Below are 17,451 nucleotides of genomic sequence, written 5' to 3' on the forward strand. Positions count from 1 at the left end.
GGTAAGTATTATGACGTCTCCACGTCTCATGTAAAATTGAACGATTTACGAAAGAACCCTAGTATTGAAAGGACGGTACAACATTAGATATTTATAACCATTTAATGGAACAAATTATCTCTTTGGCCACAGCGTATGTTAGCCAGTAAAAAAAGTAATTATAACGAGCTTCTCGTATCATGGTAGATATTTTAACATTCTCATGTATGGTGTTAGATTTTATAACGATCCCTCGTCTCATGGTGGATATTTTAACATTCTCATGTATCATGAAAACAACATACCAACGTTTAATATTTTTAAAAAAGTACAATTTCAATTCCGGAAAAAATATGATACATACACAATGTCATAAACGATCAAGTTGTGGCTATTGGTATTATCAAAAAGACAAAATGACGATGGCATAACCTTTGGTTGGGTTTATGCGTTATGTTGGCAATAATACAAGACACGTGCCTACAAGGATGTCTTACACAAGACACAAGTATAGCAAAAGAGACCTATTTGATTTTACCAACTCTTTGCTTACAAAAAAAGGGTTTGTAGTGGTTTATTTAAGACCCTGATTGGGTTTTACCTACTTAAAATGACCAAACAAAAAAGCTAGGAAACACACTTGGTGTTGCCAGAATTGCCACAAACACGAATGTTGTGAACTTTATATGTTACAAATTTTATACAAAAGGCACCTAGAGACACAGGATGACTTGATATGAGTGACCTGGCTCGGTGTATTTGACAAGGCAAATTAATGCTATTTAAGTCAAAATAAAGTACAACAGTATAACAAATTTGGGTCAGGAAGTTGAGATCCTTCTGTGTTTTGGAAAAAAGAGAGGGTTATCATGCAGAGGTCGAAATGTGAGTTTTTATATGAAACTAACGTGTTAAGACATGCTGTTGTCTGCACGAGGGCCAAATCTCGTGGGATTAGGGTAGAGCCGTAAGTTTGTTTGTTGTGGTGGTGGTAACCTAGTGAAGGTGGTGTCTATTGTGTCCATTCTTTCTAGTTTGACAATATCTTTCACGTGGTAGTTGCCGTGTTTTTACCAGAGGCGTCCGATAGGGTGTATACCACATTTGAGATTTCCCTCAACACCTTTGCCTTGTAGCGATTATGTCACCGCTCCTAGAGTCATCAAAATCATAACCAGACGGCATGTGTTAAAACAGCCGAGACAGCAATTATTATTCTTTCGAGACTTCAATAATAATATCAGTACCGCCATACGTAGACTGCTGACTTGCATATAGGGTGATGCAAACGCCCAGACAATAAACCGAGTCAGCGGTTCTGCGGGTTTGAAGTCCAGACGCTACTCCAACCCGTGCCAGACGAGAACAAAGGAATCGGCAGCTATATAAGCGGTGGAGCACCTAAGTACATCAGTCAGTCATCATCGGTCTTCATACCACATCACTCCAGTCAACAAGTCCGACTTGGCATACCGAGAGTCTACGCCTCGGCCCCGTGGTATTCCCGGTCAGCATCTTCCACTCATCTGCAGACCAGTCCGTCACACCTTCGCCTACCTCGTTCACACTGGAGTATCCGGAAGACCCCACGTCTTCATCAGTGCTGAACGCAGCAACAAAGCCGGTCTCCACGGCTCCATCGCCGACATCGTCGTCTACGCCTGCTTCATCACCATCATCTATCCAGAGCCATTTCTCAACTGCACAACTCAACCGATTTGTTATTCCGAATTTCAATAAACGCTGTGACAACAACAACATCCTTACCTTTCATTGTCACACTACCAAGATCCTACAGCCTTAACAAAGCGAGGGGTTTGCAGAGAAGTACAGAGCACCTTGTGAGAGTGTGTTGTTGTGTCTCCAAACTGTGTCGTTTTCCAAAGGTAACATGTTTTCTGCGTTAATGGGGTATTTCCACAAACGAGGGATTCTGTTGAAAATGTATGGAATATTTAAAGATCATTTTTCTGATTTTAATCATCGTACTAAAAATGTTTGTTTTTTATGTTTTCATTAAAAATTGTTGATTTTAAAAACGATCAAATACTGACAAACTTAAAACGGCCCGTGATTGGCTGATTGTATTTTAACGTCACATGCGTAATTAAGCAGCACGGATGTATGAAAAAAAAAATTATGATTCAGATAAGTTTTTAGATTCTCACGGCCAAAAGCATTTTTGTTGTTTGTTTTTGGGGTGTTATGCCGTGTTGCGCTAACTCCTTCTTTAGCCGACGTTTCGGACAGCGTTGCAGTGTCCATCATCAGGGCAGATCCGGTAGACACATCTTCGGATCTACCGGATCTTCTCTGATGATGGACACTGCAACGCTGTCCGAAACGTCGGCTAAAGAAGGAGTTAGCGCAACACGGCATAACACCCCAAAAACAAACAACAAAAATTATGATTCAGAGTTCTAAGAGGGGGGGGGATTTGTGCCTTATGTTAAAATAAAAATACGTGGGATTTTTCATTTCATTTAATTAAGATCCTCTGCCTGCGCAGTGACCCCAAAAATTGAAAATTAGGGTAAAAAAGTTAAAAGTTTTTAAGGCGATACATTATGATTAATTTAGTAGTAAGTAGGTGTTAAATGATAAACAATATATATTAAGATGTTTATTAAGGCATCGCTCTAAAAAAAAAAAAATTAAACATAATTATACATTTATTATTTAGGTTTAAAATCCTTTTTTAGTTTAAAATTTAGGTATTTTGTTCCGCGATTCCAGCCGGGCATCACCTAGTCGCGACTTTCTTGTACACTGAGAAATGGAAGCTTCTGTCGTAGTCTTTACAGCTCTTGAAATTTGAAACAAACTTGAAAAATTATACATTTATTATTGAGGTTTAAAATCCTTTTTAGTTTTAAATTTAGGCATTATGTTCCGCGATTCCAGCTTGGCATTTATGGAACCTAGTCGCGACTTTCTTGTGCACTGAGAAATGGAAGCTTCTGTCGTATTCTTTACAGTTCTTTCAACAGCTTGAGTATGGCAGGGAAGCCTTATAAACAATAGTTCGCTTTCGCCACCAGATTCCACGATATTCTGAATTTCCTGGTCCGATAAGTTTTTCAAAATCGGTGGTTCGGTTAAGTTTTCCTGCCAATTTATTAAATCAATATATGTAGAAGCATTGAAATCTATCAATGGCACTTGAAACATTATAGGTGTTGGAAGTTGTACTGCGTGCTTTTAGTATGCGGCGGGCTGCCAGCTCTCTAACATGTTTTTTATCATCTGTTATCATCGCAAGTAGAATCCCTTCAGGATGCGCAAAGTAGCCGTTTCTTTGGATAACAGGATCTTTATATTTTTTTAGAGTTTCTAGCAGGTATCTGGAGGCCTTAATGATATTGAACAGATGACGCGTGCCATCTTTGCATGATGGTTTATTTTTAATTGAGAACCAAGACGGTGCGTAAACTTTGACCACAAAAGTAGCCAGAGTTTTCAAATTTTCAGATGGTTCTTCAGTAGATACATACAAACGTAGTATTCGGTTAGCACGCGTGATCCAACGGGCATGTGATAGTTTCCCTGGAGATTTATTGCCTAGGTCTTCTGGAAATTCACCTGAAATTACCGCCGAGACAATTTTATGCAAGTACTGTTGGTCTGAACTCAGATCTTTGGCCTTTTTGGTAGCATTTGACCTTCGATGCGTTCAAATTTTTTAACAAGCAGCTTTTCACAGGTTTCCAGTGATTTTCCCAGTGGACCAATATAAGATTTAGGTCCCGAAGTACACCCATCGAGATGAAGAAACAGATGTCTCAAAGGCAGTTCGTTCATGTGAAGCAAACAAATTATCCACTGAAGTGGTTTTTGTAGCTTTTTCTCAAGCAGTCTTATAATTCCAGCATACTTTCCAGTATTTACATTCGTACCATCGCAACCAATTGCCATAATTCTATCTTGGGAAACTTCTTTATGTAACAGAAACCCTGTTATCGCGGTTTCTATTCCTTTTGCTGTCCCAACATCAGGTACCACGTATCCCATGTAAATGGATCCCGGCTCTTGAATTAGTGAGATATGTTCCTCCACAACCATAGTCCTGTAGCATTTACCGCCCTTTTTAACAATACTCAAAGTTTTGTCTTTTTTCACGTCAAAGTATAAGGCCAAGAGCTCTGTAATTGTTGCATTTTCCGTTATTTTTTCTCTAGTTTTAGTTCTCTCTCTTCGTAACTCGTGCCGATCAATGACCTCAACATCAGACCCAATGTCGAACAAAACAGATGATGCTATTGCTGCTGCTGCTCTGTCAGACACTCCATACCTATCACATGTCTTCGATATTGTAGGGAAATTAAGCGTCGATTTTTTTATTTTCTTTTTAATAACGCATTTGATCATGGAGCAATCAGATTTTTCTGTCTCTGATGATGTGGCTGAAGAAATACTAGCATTTAATTCAGCTAACGTTGAAGTGCTTAAGGATGTGTTTCGGCGATTCTCTCGTTCATGGTTCCTTTTTAGAGTTTTTTGCATGTTCTTTGTAGCAGTTACGTCGATTCCGCTGATTACCATTATCCGAGACGTTCCCTCCCGTGACGATGGGTTGAGAGAGCTGGAGGTTAAAGGGTCTCTCCAAACCGGTATCAGACACATCCACCGCAGGATCTTACCCTTATCCTCACCCGATTAACCCGGGCACACCTGCCTTAGCAGGTGACTTATCGCCAATCTTAGTGTAGTGTTGGTAGATTGGCGAAGCGCTCGGAACTACTCGGGATCGCCGAGCACTTCCGATTGGTTTGGCATAGGCTTTGCGAGCGCGGCTCGAGTCCGCGCTCCGCAGACGAGAATTCACCCTATTAAAGATCTGACGTTATCATATCCTCTATTGTACAAGCTTGTCGTAGCCTTCATCGTAAATAAATACTGTAACGAACCGAGAGAGTTATTAATATTATAAAGTCCTAACTGGAATATTAAAGTGCCCATCAAAGGAACCATAACAGTGGCAAACAACAAAACACCACACTTAGCATTGCAGAGGTGTTAGTTATCCAATAAATGGAGCGGCGGTATTCATACACGCCTCCCAAAGGCTACAATGACTATATGAAGTTATTACTACATTAAAAAAGAGACATCTATTTCGAAGTCAGGTTTAGTTTCAGTTTTCAACCTCCATAGAACATTAAAATAATAAATACCTTTCTATCTATGAATCTATCATATTATGAATTAGGTATGCAAAACTACATTCAGCAGAAAATAGTACAAATAATACAATACGCATCACATAAAATATTAGTTGCCAGAAATAAACCTACTTTTAATTCACGCTGCAGCATATTGTATCAAGTAAAACTTTTAACATAAGTAAAAGAAAAAACTTACTGATAATATTTAATGTATTAAAAAAAATGTTACAATGAGAGGTTTCTTACAATTTAACAAGAAAATACTCAGTTTCGTAAGAAATATATAAAACAAATTAAAAACATAAAATAAAATAAAAGTTATTAGGGATAATTATCATTATGCAATAATGCGCTTAAACTAAAAAGCCAAATTAAATATACGAGCAGTTTAAAAATCAGATGTAGTCTTTGGATTTGGAAAAATGATTTATTGAAATATTCGTTTCAAATATTCCAAAAAATTCATAAATGTTTAAATTGTTGTTATCTTAACGCCTTGTTTTATTTTATTTTACGTCTCATACCACTATGTGACTGTCCATTGACAGGTCAGTGACTGAATTGGAATCGCGTTTGGGTGCCACACAAATGTCGTACTAGTCCCCCGACACTACACAAGCATCACTTTCCGCTTTCTGTGGCGGTAGTAGGATATTTTCAAATATTGCCAGGTTATTCAATCCAAATATTGTGAAATTATAATATTATACATTTATATTAAAAATGTAATGACACTACTCCCCGACTCGAGAATTGATTTCTCTACTGAGATGGAAAGTACTTGAATAGTTGCAACTGGAACATGCATAAGAGATTTTCTCGGTATGGGCAAGCATGTGACTTTTAAAACGTCCCTCTGAAATACACGAATAACTGCAGTAGGAACCCGATTAAGTTGTCTCACCTCTATGCGTAAGCATGTGACGTTTCAAACGTCCTTTTATTGAATATGAATTGTTGCAGACAGAACATGAGTACGGTTTTTCGCCAGTATGGGTAAGCAAGTGAAATTCTAAAGATTGCTTTTGAGAACATGAATAACTGCAAAGGGAACAAGAAAAAGATTTTTCTCCAGTATGGGTAAGCATGTGACTTTTTAGATGTCCTTTTTCTGAACATAAATAACTGCAGTAGGAACACGAGAAAGGTTTTTCTCCTGTATGTGTAAGCATGTGACGTTTTAAATGTCCTTTTTGAGAACACGAATGGTTACATTCGGAACATAAATAAGGTTTTTCTCCGGTATGTGTAAGTATGTGACGCTTTAAAGATACCTCATGAGAAAATGAACAGCTGCAGTAGGAACATAAAAAAAGTTTTTCTCTAGTATGGATTAGCACGTGAACTTTTAAACTTCCGTTTGTTGAACACGAATAGCTGCAGATGGAACACGAAAAAGGTTTTTCTCCAGTATGAGAAAGCATGTGAAGTTTTAAATGTCCCTTTTGAGAAAATGAATAGCTGCAGATGGAACATGTAAAAGGTTTTTCTCCAGTGTGAGTAAACATGTGACGTTTTAAAGATACCCTTTGAGAAGACGAATAGCTGCAGATGGAACACGAAAAAGGTTTTTCTCCAGTATGAGCATTCATGTGAAGTTTTAAATGTCCTTTTTGAGAACATGAATAGTCGCAGAAGGAACACGCATAAGGTTTTTTTCCAGTATGTATGAGCATGTGAACTTTTAATGTCCCCTTCTTAGAAAATGAAGCATTGCAATCAGAACACGAGAATAGTTTCTTTCCTGTACGGGTGAGCAAGTGCCGCGCTAACACTGACGATTGGTGGCCGAAGTAGTGAGAATGGGAACTTGAATTAGGTTTTCCTCCAGGATGCGTTTTCGGTTCCGATATTAAGTCTGAAATAGATGGCGGATAAAGCTCAATAAGTAGGTATCTATAATAACAACAGCAAAATTATTATTTCAGACAAATGCAAATCAATTTTACCTGCAGTGTGAGAAATACTTTCAGAATGCTCTAAGCATTCCTTTTTAACATCCTGCAGGTCTATGTCTATTTCCATATAAGGAATCCCTCTAGCATCTTCTTCTCGGGGTTCCGATTCTGCCTTGATGGGAATATTCTTCACATTAATGCTACCTGAAACAACAAAACAACAATAGGTAAATAATAAATACGAAACAAAAATAATAAAGAGTGATTTTACATGTTTATAAATACATCAATTTCTCTTTAAATATACGAACACACAGTGAATATGTTAAGGGTTCATCAACAGTACGTTAATAATTTGTTTTATATTTAATATAGATATAAGTGGGTACAGTGGTGTTATATAAATTACATATAGGTACAAAACTTATTTATTATCGCAATATTACCAAAGAAGAGACTGGTTCTTGTACTTGGTGAGCGAGTTACACTAATTATAAGGAAAATATAATAACATTATGCAGTAGGTTAGTATATATATATATATGAACAGTTGAAAGTTCTGGATCATCTATATGTGGAGATGTACATGTATATGATTCTGTTACTTACAAAATATTGAGCAATTATTTTTATAAGCAATAATTGTTCGCCTGAAACACTCATCCACATTGAAAAAATCTCCTGATAAAAAATACATGACGACAACGGGACTCGAACCCGTGTCCATTCGATTTCCGGTCGAAAGCTCTGACCACTGAGCTATGGAGGCTAATCTCTTACCCGCGAAATTATTCAATATATGCTAGTGTTTCATTCAACAATTACTGCTTGTTACATTTTTTTTCACCTGAGAACAACCAACTTTATTTTATATGAGAAAGGCATTGTAAGTGCTAACTCTCTCACTAGATGGCGTTGAGACAAATTGTCTACATTTTTAGGTGAAATACTTGAACTTGTCAAATATTAATTATTATTTTTTTGATAAATTAATGTTTTTAAGACAAGATTTTATTTATGCATAGCACAAAGGATAACAATTATTTTTATAAGCAATAATTGTTCGCCTGAAACACTGGACATCGAACATTCGCCTGGAAATCGAATGGACACGGGTTCGAGTCCCGTTGGCGTCATGTATTTTTTATCAGGAGATTTTTTCAATGTGGATGAGTGTTTCAGGCGAACAATTATTGCTTATAAAAATAATTGTTATCCTTTGTGCTATGCATAAATAAAATCTTGTCTTAAAAACATTAATTTATCAAAAAAATAATAAATATTGAGCAATTAAGAGAGTAATTAGAAACTTCTATATAAAGTACAGATTAATTAAACGAAACAACTGTCGCGCGTAGTAATAAGAACATAATAGTCGCAGCAGAACTTTTTAAAAATAGACGGTTTTTTTTAAATTTAATAATAATGTTATTATTAAATTTAAATTATATCATTATTATTATTCAAAAATCTGTTAGTGAAAAACTAAGAAAATACACAGATTTAGGAAATGAGATAAAAAAATTTGGCATTCTCAGACTATAAAAATATAACCATTTGTTATTTCGGTTACTGGCATTATACCTAGCTCTCTTATTCAAAATTTAGGCTATTAGATCTATCAAAAATCTATCAAATAAATAAATAATAAAAAAATCAAAGAATTTATATATATATATATATATATATATATATATATATATATAAAAATGCAAAAATCCGTTATATTAAATACATGTAGGATTACGAAAGATTTTTAAAATATTTATATTGAGGGATCAGAAGGATTTATAGGTCCAGTTTCGGAGTTCTACCGAGCCGAACCCTCTGATATGAAAAAACCTGGAGTCGGTGAATTATTTTCCCTTTTGATCTCTGGTGAGTTGACGTGTTGTTGATCTTGTATTGTTTAGTATTTATTATGCTTATATAATGCACTTGCATTGTGTGGATTGACTAGATGATCATTTGTGGAAAGTGTGTGGAAGGTTTAGTTTTTCCTGTGTGGAAGATTTAACCCGGACATAAAGTCGGAAGAAAAAATATAGTAGAAAAACTAAAAAAAAATCAGCATTCAAAAATCCAAATTAAGCATACGAAAACAATTGTAAAATATTCGATCCATCCCGCCAATGTTCAAGTATTTATTAGCTTGCTTGCTCGTAATATTGTTGTCACTGACTGTTATTAACTAAAGAGAAAATATGCTTTGCAAATGATACTTAAGGAGAAAATTATGAATTGCACTCCAAGGAATGGTTTGTTTTGAGAATACGCAAGAATGTGAACATACAGATAATTCATAATTGCCTTCGGAACCAGGATTGGTTTCTTAGAAAATTTGATTTCTTCTCAATTTTGAATAAATTTTTTGTACTGTATATGCATATTTTCTTCACTGAACTCGCAAGAGCTAAGAATAATACTAATAAGTAAAAAAAACCTTCATCCTCTTCCTGAGACCCTGGTTCCATCTTGATGAAAACACTCTCTATGTTGGGACGATCCATGGCACTGCTGTTATACCGTCTTGCCATGTGGCGGTAATTGTTCTCGGCTGAAAATAAAGTAAAACTGAAAAAATAAACATTATTTAATTAGGAGTTGAAATCCGATCATCGTAATTGGTCTCTGCTTAGAGTAAAGTACAACTGTAACAAAGCAAAACAATTTTCTGAGAGATTTTTATCTTAATAGACTTTAGATTAATAATTCTCTGGTTACATCCATCATTCTTTCTGTCCGGTATGCTGGGTATAAATAGCCTCGCCGATAGAATTAAAACTGCTATTCTGATGACAGAACATAATCTTATGAAGGGCCATGTCTGTATTTCTGATATTATACAAACAAAATGTTACCGACAACTCCACGCTAGCCCGCAGGCACACGACTTTTATTATTCTGAGATGCAGAACTAACCTAACCTACCTACTAACCTAACCGAACCTATCCTAACCTAACCTACCTACTAACCTAACCTAACCTACCTACTAACCTAACCGAACCTATCCTAACCTAACCTTTCATTGACATTGTGCCGGTCGGAATAATGATTCTGCTTTTAAATAACTTGTCCCCTAACATATATATTGATAATTAGTTTTATTAACTGGAAATGTAGATTTCCTATAAAAAAACGTTTGAATTGATTGGTTTTAAAGTAGCTACAAATAAATTGCAGCAGGAAAAAACCCACATCCCTGGCGGTTAAAAATCGCTGTGGTGAAACGCAATTTATAAATTATCAATATATTGTTAACGGCCGCTTTTACCAATGAAACGACACAAGATTGACCACTCAGAACGTTTTAAACTAACTCGGTCTTATCCCCCCCGTAAATATAATGAGTGTATGCAAGACAAAATAGATAAAATTTACCAATGGAATTTTAAATCAACTAACTAAACGCTTTCATTAAATTTGTGACAGCGGCCGTCAATAAATAATGAACGAATTCGTCTAGCTATAAAAACATTAAACAATCGCCAATTAAGGAGGTTAGGTGTTACTTAGACAACATGGCGAGAACCCACCAACGTATAGGGCGGACAATTCCGAAGTGTTGAAGAAAAGTCACTAGAATAGTAGAAATGCTTAACTAAATAAACGAAACTTTGCTTATAAAAATGTATATGTATGTATAAAATGGTTATTGAAATAGTCTCAAGTTGTATAAATTTAACACAATCAATTGCGTTGTAAGGTTTTAGGAAGCAAATTACAGGACATATCCACAGAACACTGACAATCATTAATGAAATTTATAACAAAGGGCCATTATCGGGCGGTAAACCTGTCAAAAAATGCGATATCTATGGAATAGGACTTTCATTTTAAATCGATTGTTGTTTTCTGCTTCAAAAGTATAATGAACATGACTAAAAATAATAGAAAACTCTCTAAAACAATTATTTGGGACAATTTTTCTATTAGCTGAATATATTCCCAAAGGATAATTTTAATTATAAACTAGTCGAATTCCGCTGAATTCTTAGAATTTACAAAATATATGTACAGCACCGGGCTATTTTCAGTAGTATGGGCACAATTGGGTTCGAAATTTTAATGACGTTTTCTCAGGCTGTATGATGAGGCTGAACTGACTAAAATTTTGCAAACGTACAGATTATATTATGGTCTTAAGTACAATCATTAACAACTTCTGGGTAATGTTGCATTTTTGGAAAAAAAATAATCTTACATTTTACTATGAATTATAGTCTGAAGAAATTCAGTCTTACATTTACTATGAATTATATTCTACTATGAATAGTCTGCAGTGGAATCATTAACAATATCTTTGGAAAAAAATGCTCTTAATATTCCAAATGCATTTTCCACTATCCTTTTGGCTCGAGACAGCCGATAGTTGAAAATTTTATTCGGTTCATTGTTCAGCAAGGCGTTTTTGTTGTACGGTCTCATTAAACAATAATTCAGCGGAAACGCACCATCACCCACTATAACGTATGGTAACGGTTTCGTCCTGTTACCAATGGGTATCACTGTTTCTTCTATATGAGCCAACGTCTACCGTTATAAATTTATAATTAGCATCTTCTAAGGCCACCAATACTGTGGAATTTTGACTTTTATAATTCCAGTAGTCTGAACCGCCATTTATTGGACACTTAATATTGATATGTTTACCATCTAGAGCACCAATTGAATGCAAATAGGAAAATTCCAGATGTTTACAAATAGCTTCACAAACTTCTTTGACTATATTGTTTACAGTGGAAAATCCTCTGCGATAACTGAATACTATAGATCGAAATGAATTTCCCGTAGCCAAAAACCTGTGGTTAATAAAAAAATATGATTGTTTAAGTTGAGCAGTGTAAAGACGACTGGAATAAGTTAAGATGTAAGTAATTACTACAACAGTGCGATTAAAAGGCGCATTGAGAAAATTGGCCAAGCGGGGAAAGGACGTCCCACCACAGGCAATCTTGATATCACATCTATCGTAGATTTATCAGACGCCCACGACCAGTGGGGCGTACAAAAGGAATGGAAGTGCTGATGGAACTGTGGCGGAAATTATGGGAATGATGAGAAATTCCCAGGAAATAAGGCAAAAAACAAGATCTGGACGAAATAGATCACTTTTTCTGGGCATGAAAAAGGTGATCTATTTCGGGCAAGACGTTAAAAAAAACTACCAAAGATAGACCAGTTGAAAATGAAATTAAATTCGGCCGTGCACGAAGCCGAGCTCAAGCAGCTGGAGGGGGAGGAACAACTGCGTAGCTATCGCTACGACCACACTTATGATGTTGATATGGAATAAAAATATTGATTCATTTTATTCAAAACTGTCAACATTGTAAGTGTGGTCTCTGTTGTTCCTCCTCCAGTTGCTTGAGCTCAGCTCATGGCCGAATAAAGATTTGGTAATTTTTTGTCGTCTTACAGAAAAAAAGTGACGTATGTCGTTTAGATTCTAGACTCTAGATCTTGCCCAGATCTAATTCTACGCATACATCTAGCGAACAAAACGCGAACTGAACCACGAATTAGTTCACTATCCCGGCCGCGATTCCGTGCAATTCTGTCGTAATACAGCTGTTTTGGAAACATGAGTTAGGCCGAAATATTGTAAGTAATATAGCAATCTTTTCATACTTGTACTGTTATTTTATTTATATACTGTAGCTAATATAATAATATTTTCATACTTGTTGTACTGTTATAATACTGTAACTAATATAATAATATATTCATACTTGTTGTACTGGTATTATACTGTAACTAATATAATAATATATTCATACTTGTTGTACTGTTATAATACTGTAACTAATATAATAATATATTCATACTTGTTGTACTGGTATTATACTGTAACTAATATAATAATATATTCATACTTGTTGTACTGTTATAATACTGTAACTAATATAATAATATATTCATACTTGTTGTACTGGTATTATACTTATGCACTGTAACTAATAGAACAATATTTTCCTACTTGTACTTACATACTGTAATTATAATGTATTGTAATAATCTAAAAGCCCAATAGGGCGTTAATAAATAAATAAATACTTAAATAAATAACTTTTTTCAATATTATACTCATATGATGATGTGATGTTTACATTTCTGGATCTATATCAAAGCCATCCTTATCTTGGGGATCAAAAGCAAGAAGTTTACAAAAATAAGAATGCCCGTGACACTGCAGTTAATAATATTATATTTGAAATGTTTGTTGTAACTTAGTAGTTATTATTATTAAATAATCTCTATATGTTATAAACATCTCTGAATGTTTAAAAAAATAAAAATAAAATTATCTTAATAACAAGTTTTAGGGCATCAACTATATTGCAACGTACACTTCTTTCATAAACAATGATATCGTATTTTTGGAACTCTGTGCATATAAGGAAAAAGAATCCCCCGTTGACAGGTTACTTAGCGTAATTTGTAACTTTATTTTTTCCGGGACAGTCGCGCGCTTAACTTTTTTTTGATTTTTTCTTGAATCTTAGACGTAATAATAATAAAAATCTTTACGTACGTCAAATTGTTCTTCCGAAATTCGAAAATGATTGCGATAGCTTTTAGTATCTTCTAACGACTTATAATTTAATCCTTATGATCTATTTTGTAGCCCACATTCGAAGTTTTTGTGCTTTTTTAAGTTCTAAAGTTCGTTCTGTAAAAGTCCGAAATCATAGGGACGCACGCAGCGATAATTTCATTTCACTTGACGCCATCTTGATTAATAAAATCTAAACTAAAAGTGTGAATGGGCCATATGCTAGGTGTCGAATATGTGTATATAAATGGGTTTCAAGGCCAGAGCGGAGTTATATGCCGATACACTATAAGATTGTCCATTGGGGCTTGTTGTTTTAAACCGGTACATATACTAACCTATCCTAATCTAAAATCAAAACGTTTTATATAAAAAATAAATCGTATTAAGCATTGCCAGCGATCCCGAATAATTACCTAAGTGGGTAAATAAAAATTAATGCATTTTAAATAAATATATAATATATATTTATTTAATATATAAAAGATATACCTGGTAAAATTATTGTTTTATTGTACATACCAGATAAGTATATTATTGTCAATTATTATTAATTGCATTTAGATTTTTGCGTTTCTGATTATGTGTTACGTGGTTTCTATTGTTAGGTTGGCAGTACTGCCTACAAACAAACGCGAATTATGCGCAAACTTCATATCGGTGTTCTTTCGAAATGGTGCGTCGGTTGGCTAATTTTCGCGTAAATTATTATTTTCGTATATAATATTAATTATCAATATTTTTCAAAATCGTAAATGCAACAAGTTGTTGTTCATTGTCATTGAGTTGAATCAAATGTTAGTTTTTGTGTTTGTTTAAATGCGTATAAAAAACGTCAGTTCCAGGTAAAGAATTGCCATCAGTTACGCTCCTTTTACTAATGAATGTGAATTGTTTCTATAAATAGTCAATTAACCGCCTCATTAGATAACAAATTTTCTGTGTTGTACTAACCTGCAACTAGAGTTACTCACCTTGTTATGAAATTTCTTTGGATAACTTCCAATTGGGCTAAGTCATAGACATATGAATATTAGTAGACCTGCCCTAAGTGATTAAAAGCGTATTATCCCCACTCCCCATACCGGTTCCATTGAGCCGGCTGGGCTCGCGTATGGCTTCCCATGAATCAAAAGAATGTGACGTCATCATTCTTGTTCGAACTAGCGTCGAGCTACGGTCGAGTTCGTTTTACGAAATAACGCGGCAAAATGGTCGGTTGCGCTATGAAAACTTGTAAAAATAGAAGTGAAAAAGAGAATAAACCCAATTGTCGTATTACATTCCATAGGTAAGCATTATTTTAATTTGTTTTAAGCTTATCACATCGTATAATATAGATCAGTTTTAGAAACATATACTATCACGCGATGGACGCGAACAACAAAGCCGTGTCCACAAGAATCAGGGATGTGCCTTCGCCTTTTGCGCTTTGATAAAATATGTATATATATATATATATATATTTTTTTTTTATTAATTTAAAAAAAAAAACATTACATATTACAGTGATCTTTGGCTGTCCAACTAGTGCATGTCACAAATTTGTAATAAATATGTACATTTTTGAAATAAAATAATGACTATATACCTAATATTGTCAACTTTTTCTCGTTACGAAAAGGAATGCGAACCAGAACCTATGACTATGTGCTTCACGGAGATCGAGGCCGTAGCTGCAGCTGCACAGTCATGTGTGCTCGTCAGTTGTATGTTACCCACTCCTATTCCAGAAAGCATTGTGAGTACCAATTGATTATTGACCTTTGATGACTTCAAAAACATATTGTATTATAATGTAGTGCGCGGATCACCTAGTAACCGATTTAATGTTTTATACCTAAAAATATAATATTATGTCTCTATTCCGCAGATTCAGGAACCCCAACCCGTCTTTATGGAAGAACCACTTATAATATCAAAAACCACTCAAAAAAATAAAGCAATTGAAGTCAATTGCAAAAAAATGGAAAACTTATTATTAGAAAGTAAGTTACTAATTAGAAAATTGAAAAAAATTAACGTTGTTTATAAACGTAAAATCTCGCAACTTACTTGCAAACTGGAAAAATGTAAATCAAATCAAACCTCACATGGCGATATTTTAGCTAATTCTAAATGTTTTGAGCTCGTTAAAAGAGTAGAAACAAAAAACCAAAAGCTTAAGTTACCTAGAAAATATTCCGCATCACTTAGAGTATTTGCTTTTACCCTTAACTATTATTCTCCCAAAGCTTATCAGTACGTTAGAGAATATTTTGATTTTTGCCTTCCTGCCCCACGAACATTGTGTAAATGGCTTCAAGTGATTGATGGACGACCTGGTTTTACAAAAGAGTCTTTTCGTGCTTTGGAGTTAAAAGCGTCGACTACAGGATATAAACTTGTTTGCAATTTGGTCATAGACGAGATGGCCATAAGGCAACTTGTGGAGTGGGATGGAAATAATCATCATGGGTACGTAGACTTTGGATTTGGCGGAGACAAACTCCATCATGGTCAGTCCGTTGCAAAAGAGGCACTCGTTTTCATGATTGTTGCTATAAACGCCAATTAGAAAGTACCCGTTGGTTACTTTCTTGTGGATGGCGTATCTGGTCGGCAAAGAGCTGACCTCGTGCTTGAGTGTTTAGAGGAAGCTGACAAAGTGGGTATTGATATTGTGTCCATGACGTTCGATGGTTGTCCCTCAAATATTTCTATGGCTAAGATACTCGGTTGTTCATTAGAGAGTAATAACTTGAAACCATCCTTCATTCATCCGGTTACGAAAAAGGAAGTGGCTATTTTTCTTGACGCTTGTCACATGCTGAAGCTAGTACGTAATGCATTCGAAGCCAAAAAGATATTGATTGATAGTAAAGGAAATGAAATAAATTGGAATTACCTTTGTAAATTGAATGAGATTCAGGTGCGTGAAAAACTCCACGTCGCAAATAAATTAAGGCCAATTCATATTGATTTCCATAACAACAAAATGAAGGTTAATTTGGCCTCACAATTATTTAGCAATAGCTGTGCTAATGCTCTAGAATTTTATAGAAACGATTTAAAACTAAAAGAATTTGATGGTGTAGAAGGAACCGTATTCTTTTTAAGACTGATAAATGATTTATTTGATATTTTAAATTCGCGTAATTTGCATCAATTTGGTTTTAAAAAGCCGATAAATGCTGAAAATTACAATACAAATATATTTTTTTTGAATAAAGCCATATATTACTTACAAAATATACGCATTGCAGCAAACAACAAAAATATTATAAATACGAATCGAAAAACAGGTTTCCTCGGTTTTTGTATTTGTATAGAAAGCACAAAACGGTTGTACAATACCTTAATAGAAGAGAGGCAACTATTAAAATACATACCTTTGTATAAATGCTCACAAGACCATTTAGAATTATTTTTTTGCAACGTTAGATCGGCTGGAGGATTTAACAATAACCCAACAGCTCGGCAATTTATGTCTATATATAAAAAATCGCTAGTTCATATGGAACTAAAACAAACAACAACAGGCAATTGTATTCCGTTTGAACAAATTTCAGTTTTAAACTGTTCATCGGCAGTAGAAAGAATAAATATTACATCTGGTACATATTTTGAAAATTGTAGCGACAATGACGATAGCATATGTTATTTTGACGAAATAGATAATTATTTAAGCCAAGACTTAGTTACGGTTCAATTGAACCTCATTGTTGTGACATACATTTCAGGGTTTATCGTTCGACACTTAGGAAAAAAACTACGCTGCAATCAGTGCATTAACGCTCTGTTTTCCAATGAAATATACCCTGAACATAGATTGATAGTAATTAAAGATAAAGGTGGATTACTTTATCCTTC

At 34.8% G+C, this 17,451-nt stretch overlaps 1 protein-coding gene across 1 annotated transcript; it reads right to left on the reverse strand.

Moving 5' to 3' along the window:
• Positions 1–1,410: 1,410 nt before the first annotated feature.
• LOC149414576 (uncharacterized) lies at positions 1,411–10,611 on the reverse strand. The gene is made up of 5 exons (XM_089644238.1): positions 10,520–10,611; positions 9,486–9,599; positions 7,094–7,246; positions 6,766–7,002; positions 1,411–1,679 (listed from the first exon to the last, which is right to left on the reverse strand). Exons 2-5 carry the CDS (start codon positions 9,577–9,579, stop codon positions 1,411–1,413), a joined length of 753 nt encoding a protein of 250 aa, XP_089500364.1. The 5' UTR covers positions 9,580–9,599; positions 10,520–10,611.
• Positions 10,612–17,451: the final 6,840 nt, after the last annotated feature.

This window comes from Hesperophylax consimilis, chromosome 20, assembly GCF_061612785.1.
Source record: "Hesperophylax consimilis isolate HC1 chromosome 20, BYU_Hcon_1.0, whole genome shotgun sequence".
In the NCBI taxonomy this organism is placed as follows: domain Eukaryota; kingdom Metazoa; phylum Arthropoda; class Insecta; order Trichoptera; family Limnephilidae; genus Hesperophylax; species Hesperophylax consimilis.